General features: G+C 59.2%; 1 protein-coding gene across 1 annotated transcript; it reads right to left on the bottom strand.

The window, feature by feature from the left end:
* Positions 1-731: 731 nt before the first annotated feature.
* TAL1 (TAL bHLH transcription factor 1, erythroid differentiation factor) lies at positions 732-7,459 on the bottom strand (the record flags this gene model as incomplete). Its single annotated transcript, XM_029046737.2, has 3 exons — positions 732-2,277; positions 5,484-5,578; positions 7,173-7,459. Coding segments are annotated over 3 exons (807 nt in total), but the record flags the coding sequence as incomplete, so codon positions are not given.
* Between the last annotated feature and the right edge of the window lie 211 nt (positions 7,460-7,670).

Here is a 7,670-nt window from a genome sequence, read left to right as displayed (position 1 = left end):
GAGGAATTGGGTCAAATAACCTAAGTTAGCTAGGACCGGCGCAACCCTAGGTCCCACCCCTTTTCCGGAGGAACGGACGGGATCTCTGGGAGGATGGAGGAGGAGGGAGGGGCCCTAGGAGAGGGTGGTAGTGGATAAATGCCATCCGTGGATGGCTGGGTGGGCAGAACGAAGACTCTCGGCCTTTACAACTCCGCCCAAGAAAACCAGCAGGTAGAAAGTCCCCCATTCCACCGTTTCCACCAGCCCGGTACCTCCGTGTCTACAGTCAGTGACAGTGGAGACATATCGTCTCTTGGGCTTTGATTCTCTTCTGAGAACGTGTCCTTCAGGTGGGGGAAGGAGGGGGCGCGTGATCTTCCATGGTGGGCTCCGGGAAACCATCGGGTCTTTGTCATTCGGGGAATTCGACCAGGGTCAGGGCCGGCTGTGTTACTGGATTGGGTGCCTCTTCTTATGAGATGGTACCTTGGGGGGTGTCCTTCCCGTAGGATGGACACCCCCCCGCTTTCCGGTCTCTAACCGCCCCGCTCCCCTCCATATCCCCTCCATGAGAAGCAGGATAGTGTAGGGGAAAGAGCACGGGCCTGGAAGTCAGCTCTGCCACCTGTCTGCCGTGTGACCTCGGGTAAGTCACTTAACTTCTCTGCACCTCAATTACCTCATCTGTAAAATGGGGATCGAGACCGTGAGCCCCATGGGAGACGGGGACTGCGTCCAATCCAATTTGCTTGTGTCCACCCCAGCGCTTTGTACAGTGCCCGGCACGTAGTAAGCGCTTAACAAATACCATAATTATTATACCCAGCTCCCTGGCCTTCCTCGAAGCCCCTCAGGTGGCTTCATTCCATCCTTCGGGAAGAGTGCCGATGGGAAGGCCGGAGCCACGTTCCAACACTGAACCGACCAGTCCAGCACAACTTCCAAGTTTCCGAAACTTTCCCTTCAGACCCAAGCTCTTCCCGCTGGCGATCCGGGAGCTCATAGGATCTGCGGGAAATGGGGATGGGGGGCGGGGGCGGGGTCTGGCCCCCAGCCCCTCCTGTACAACCCAAATCCTCGCGTGTGCACACGTCGATGCATGTGTGTGAGTGTGCGCGCGTGTAACTCGGGATGCACGCCGACAGGCCCGGACATACATGCACGCAGGCGTTAAGGTCGGCCTCATTTCGCTTCCCCGCCCTAGGAGGTCACCCCCTCACAGGAAACACCTGGAGCACGCCGGGCCCGAGGAGGTATTTCGATGTTGACGCGAAAGCTGAATGGGGGAGGCGGAGGGGTCAGCGCGAGGATCTGGGTACCTTGTCTCCCGTGGGAGTGACGCAAAGATGCTGGGTGGGGGGTGGGGGAGCGAAAGTCCACACCCCGACCCCGACTCACCACCACCTGAAGTCCGACGAGGTTTGCAAAGGGCCCGGACGCCGACCCACCCGTTAGGGTCTGCCGCTGCCCGGGCCCGGCCCCACGGAGGGTCAGTGCTCCGGGTCAGTGCGGGCCGGTTGGCCCCCCAGAGGAGGAGGGTTGGGGGGTTGCAGGGCCAAGGGGGGGCTTAGCGTCTGGAAAACCCGAGGACGGGGCCCGCGCCGGGTGGGATTTGGGATTCTTGGAGGAAAGTACCTGTGCGTCCGGGGTGGACTCTGCGCCCGGGCGCCGCCTCCCAGCCGGGACCCTCGGAAATTGGGGGTCGCGGGGATGGGGGGGGGGACGGGAGGCCCGGGGAGGGGGGTCCCCATCGCCCTCCGCCCTCCCGGTCAGCCAAGAACCTCCCTCCTGTCCCGGAGGCTCCCTATGGGGGCCGGACCCGTCCCCCCACATCTTTCCCCGCCCCCTCCCCGCGGGTTCGCGGGACGGGTCACCGCTGCCCGCTGCCCTCGACCGGCAGGGTGGACGGGTGAAGCCCCCGGGGGTGTTTGGCGTCCAGCGCCTCGGCCTCTTCGGAGAAGCTGTCGGTGCTGCCCGTCCCATCGAGGGAGCTGCCGCAGCTCGAGTTGGGAGACAGAATGTCCTGGAGCAGGTCCTCCTGCACCCCGGGAGCGGCCTCCTTGGCTCCCCCTTTGCCGCGCTGATTCCCCTCCTCCTCCTGGTCCCTCAGCAGCTTGGCCAGGAAATTGATGTATTTCATGGCCAGGCGCAGGATCTCGTTCTTGCTCAGCTTCTTGTCGGGGGGGTGGGTGGGGATGAGCTTGCGGAGCTCGGCGAAGGCCCCGTTCACGTTCTGCTGTCGCCATCGTTCGCGCGTGTTGGTGAAGATGCGACGGACCACCTTGGTGTGCGGGCCTGGAAGGGCAGAGGTGGTCAGCTGGAGACCCTGCGGGGGGCTCGGCCGGACGGCTAGCGAGGAAGGGGGGCGATCAGCGGGGGGGATCCGGGGAGATAATAATAATTGGGGTACTTGTTAAGCGCTTACCATGTGCCAGGCACAGTCCTAACTGCTGGGGATGGATAATAATGATGATGATGGTATTTGTTAAGTGCTTACTCTGTGCCAGGCACTGTCCTAACCGCTGGGGTGGATAATAATAATAATGATGGTATTTGTTAAGCGCTTACTCTGTGCCAGGCACTGTCCTAAGGGCGGGGATGGATAATAATAATAATGATGGTATTTGTTAAGCGCTTACTATGTGCCAGGCACTGTCCTAACGGCTGGGGTGGATAATAATAATAATGATGGTATTTGTTAAGCGCTTACTCTGTGCCAGGTACTGTCCTAACTGCTGGGGATGGATAATAGTAATAATGATGGTATTTATTAAGCGCTTACTATGTGCCAGGCACTGTCCTAAGTGTGGGGATGGATAATAATAGTAATTATGATATTTGTTAAGCGCTTAATAATAATGTTGGTGTTTGTTAAGCGCTTACTGTGTGCCGAGCACTGTTCTAAGCGCTGGGGTAGATACAGGGTAATCAGGTTGTCCCACATGAGGCTCACCGTCTTAATCCCCATTTTACAGATGAGGGAACTGAGGCACAGAGAAGCTAAGTGACTTTCCCACAGTCACACAGCTGACAAGTGGCAGAGTCGGGATTCGAACCCATAACCTCTGATTCCCAAGCCCGTGCTCTTTCCACTGAGCCATGCTGCTCCTCACTATGTGCCAGGCACTGTCCTAAGCGCGGGGATGGATAATAACAATAACTATGGTATTTGTTAAGCGCTTACTATGTGCCAGGTACTGTCCTAAGCGCTGGAGTGGATAACAATAATAATAATAATGTTGGTATTTGTTAAGCGCTTAATATGTGCCGGGCACTGTCCTAAGCACTGGAGTGGATAACAATAGGAATAATGTTGGTATTTGTTAAGCGCTTACTATGTGCCGTGCACTGTTTTAAGCGCTGGGGTAGATACAAGGTCATCAGGTTGCCCCATGTAGTGCTCACAGTGCGCATCCCCATTTTACAGATGAGGTAACTGAGGCACAGAGAAGTTAAGTGACTTACCCAGAGTCACACAGCTGACGAGTGGCGGAGCCGGGATTAGAACCCGTGACCTCTGACTCCCAAGCCCGGGCTCTTTCCACTGAGCCACGCTGCTTCTCTATGGTATTCGTTAAGTGCTTACTTTGCGCCAGGCACTGTTCTAAGCGCTGAGGTGGATAAAGGTAATAATTATGGTATGCGTTAAGCGCTATGTGCCTACGCGCAAAGAAGGTTGGACACAGTCCCTGTCCTCCACGGGGCTCACAGTCTCAATCCCCATTTTACAGAGGAGGAAACTGAGGCCCAGAGAAGTGAAGCGACTTGGTCACCCAGAAGACTAGTGGGGGAGTCAGGATTAAAACCCATGACCTTCTGACTCCCGAGCCTGTGCTCTACCCACTGGGCCATGCCGCTTCCCGATGGGATGGGAGATGACCGGGGTCGGACAGCGGGGGCTCAGCCGGGTGGCCAGCGGAGAATAATAATGATAATAATAATAATGTTGGTATTTGTTAAGCGCTTACTCTGCGCAGAGCACCGTTCTAAGCGCTGGGGTAGACACAGGGGAATCGGGTTGTCCCTCGTGGGGCTCAGTCTTAATCCCCATTTTCCAGATGAGGGAACTGAGGCACAGCGAAGTGAAGTGACTCGCCCACCGTCACCCAGCTGACAAGTGGCAGAGCCGGGAGTCGAACCCATGACCTCTGACTCCGAAGCCCGGGCTCTTTCCACTGAGCCACGCTGCTTCACAAGGTAATCGGTGGGTCTCACAGGCTTAATCCCCATTTTAAAGATGAGGCACAGAGAAGTTAAGCGGCTTGCCCGAGGTCACACAGCCGCCAAGTGGCGGAGGCGGAATTAGAACCCACGTCCCCTGACTGCCAAGCTCGTGCTCTTTCCACTCAGCCACGCTGCTTCTCACGCAGCTCTTCTCGGGTTTCCACGTACCAAAAAAACTTTTTGGGTTTTCTTCTGTCCCGGAACCGAAGCCCCCAGGGGGAGCGGTCCTCTGGGCAGGGACCGTCTCTATCTGTTGCCGACTTGTTCATTCCAAGCGCTTAGTACAGTGCTCTGCACATAGTAAGCGCTCAATAAATACTATTGAATGAATACCCGCGGGTCCGGTGGCTCGGGCGGCTCCGACCAGCCAGGTTCGTGGGACTGTGGTCAGCGATGGGGAGGGGAAAAGGCGGGGTGCTCCCTCCCGGGGGTGGGGAAAAAAGGGGGTCCCCGACCACCGGGCCCGTCTTGGAAGGAAAGTGGGATAGGACGCTGTGGAGAAGAAGGCTCCCACTTAGCAGGGCAGGGTTGGCGATGGGGAAGCCGCAGAGTGAGAAAATAAATCCTGGTTGGGAAGAGGGGAGGGGGGAAAGAAGGGGAAAGGGAAAGGGAGAAGGAGGGAAAAAAGAGGAAGGGGGAGGAGGAAGGGGGAAGAGGAGGGGAAGGGGAGGAAGGTAATAATAATAATAAGGATGGTATTTAAGTGCTTACTATGTGCCAAGCAGTGTACTAAGCGCTGAGCACCGTTCTAAGCGCTCGTAAAAGGAGGGGAGAGGAGGAGAAGAAAGGGGGAGAAGGAGGAGGGAGAGAAAAAAAGAAGAGCGAGCGGGGGGAAATAGCGTGATGGAGGGGAGGGAGTGACACTTAGCCTTGCAAATAACTACTCTCCTGGCCCCTTGGCCCGGCCGCGGGAGTCCCGAAGGCTAGCCGTACCGCGAGCTGCTTTCTGGCTTAGTGGAACGAGCCCGGGCTTGGAAGTCCGAGGTCGTGGGTTCTAATCCCGGGCTCCGCCACTTGTCAGCTGGGTGACTTTGGGCAAGTCGCTTAACTTCTCTGTCCCTCGGTTCCCTCATCTGTAAAATGCGGATGAAGACCGCGAGCCCCACGTGGGACCACCCGATTGCCTTGTATCTATCCCAGCGCTTAGAACAGTGCTTGGAACCTAGTTAGGGCTTAACAAATACCATCAACATTATTAGCGTTAGGTGTTCCGCTATAATGGCGAAGGGGAGGCCGGTGGGCGGAGAGGAAGGTCGGGGCGGGCGAGGGTCGCTCACCATCATTGATCTCCACCTCGTAGGGGGAGGGTCTCCGCTTGACTCGGTTGTTGTTGCTGAACATGGGGAAGGTGTCCGGATCTCCGAAAAACCCACTGCAAAGACAAGGGCGAAGGGAGCAGGGAAGGCGGGGGTCAGAGAGCGGTGGGCATGAGGTGGGGAGGGAGGAAGGCGAGAAGGACAATCTAGGGGGGGTCGCTGTGGCCTCTGGACCCCCGCCTCCTCCCCAGGGAAGGCCCCGGGAATGTGGAGTTCGGGCCCAAAGGCGGGAATCCCTGCCCTCAGCCTAGCTCTACCCCCAAAAAAGAATTACAGACGCACACATGTACACAGGCATACCCACACCCGAGTAGCTACCTCCCGCCCCCCCAAATACACACACACACACACACACACACACACACAGGCGGACAGGGGGCCCTTTTGAAGGGGACGAGGCATTCCACCCCCGACCCACCCAGACCCTGACTAAAAAGACTAAAGAGACAGACTGACCGGTGGGAGAAGGAAAAGGGGCAGAACATCACCCCCCCCACACACACACACACCAACACAAACACACACAGACTCACTCACACAGCCCCCATACACACACACACACACACACACACACACGAGTACACGCACTCTCTGGTGCACGTTAATATGCAGGCACACCCGCCCTTATCCACTCCACACACAGACGCGTGCTCTCATTCACAGGCCGATGCGTGTACAACCTAGGCACACAGACATGAGCCCTCCCACACACGTACCCACACATTGCAGAGACCATCGCAGATATGTAGGTACACAAAGGTGTCCGAGCGTATACCCTCCCGCCCTCACACCCGCAGGCACAGAGCAATAATAATGATACAGATGGCACTTGTTCAGCGCTTGCTATGTGCCAGGCACTGTACTAAGCGCTGGGGTGGACACATAAGTAAATCGGGTCGGACACAGTCCAACCGAAGGGATGGGGGAGGGTAGACGGACGGATCGACAGGAAGAGAGGAAGCAGACGCTCGGACACACAGGCGGCCGGAGAGTCGGACATACAGACGGTCGGAGAGTCGGACACACAGACGGACAGACGGACGGAGAGTCGGACATACAGACGGACGGAGAGTCGGACCCACAGACGGACAGACGGTCGGAGAGTCGGACACACAGACGGTCGGAGAGTCGGACACAGAGACGGACAGACGGTCGGAGAGTCGGACACACAGACGGTCGGAGAGTCGGACACAGAGACGGACAGACGGTCGGAGAGTCGGACACACAGACGGACGGAGAGTCGGACATACAGACGGACGGAGAGTCGGACCCACAGACGGACAGACGGTCGGAGAGTCGGACACACAGACGGTCGGAGAGTCGGACACAGAGACGGACAGACGGTCGGAGAGTCGGACACACAGACGGTCGGAGAGTCGGACACAGAGACGGACAGACGGACGGAGAGTCGGACATACAGACGGTCGGAGAGTCGGACACACAGACGGACAGACGGTCGGAGAGTCGGACACACAGACGGACGGAGAGTCGGACATACAGACGGACGGAGAGTCGGACCCACAGACGGCCGGAGGGTCGGACGCCCAGACCGGCGGGCGGACGCAGGGCACAGAGCCGGATGGACAGGGCCCACCCCCCCTCCCCAGACGGACGCCGAGGGGTGGCCGGAGAGGTCCGGGCGGGACTGACCTGTTGATGACGGCCAGCGGCTGGCCGAAGCTGAACAGCATGGCTCGGCCGGCGGCGGCGGCGGCGGCGGCGGCGGCGGCGGCGGCGGCCGCGGGCTGCAGCGGGATGGGCGGGGGGCTGAGCTGCACCATGCGGCCGTCGCTGGGCAGCTCGGCGGGGGCGGGGCCGGGGCCCGGGGGTCTGCACAGCTCGGTGGTCGGGACCCTCTGCCTCGCCTCGCCCCCCGCCTCCCGCCCCTTTATATCCAGGCCGCCCCCGCCCCCGCGCTGGACCGGCTCGCCGGCCGGGGGGTGGGGGTCGGGGGTCGGGCGGCCCGTCTCCTTGGCGACGCCGTTGGGCAGCGGGGTGAGGAGGGGGGCGTCCGGATCCCTGTCCCGGCCCCGGGGCGGCTCCATGGGCGCATCCTGGGGGGGCGGTTCAGTGGGGGTCAGCTCCGGCGGCCGCCGCTCCATCGTCCTGGGTGGACACACACACACACAAACACACACACACAGAGGA

Source organism: Ornithorhynchus anatinus, chromosome 18 (assembly GCF_004115215.2).
Source record: "Ornithorhynchus anatinus isolate Pmale09 chromosome 18, mOrnAna1.pri.v4, whole genome shotgun sequence".
Classification (NCBI taxonomy): Eukaryota; Metazoa; Chordata; class Mammalia; order Monotremata; family Ornithorhynchidae; genus Ornithorhynchus; species Ornithorhynchus anatinus.
This window is presented reverse-complemented; position numbering and strand designations above follow the sequence as displayed.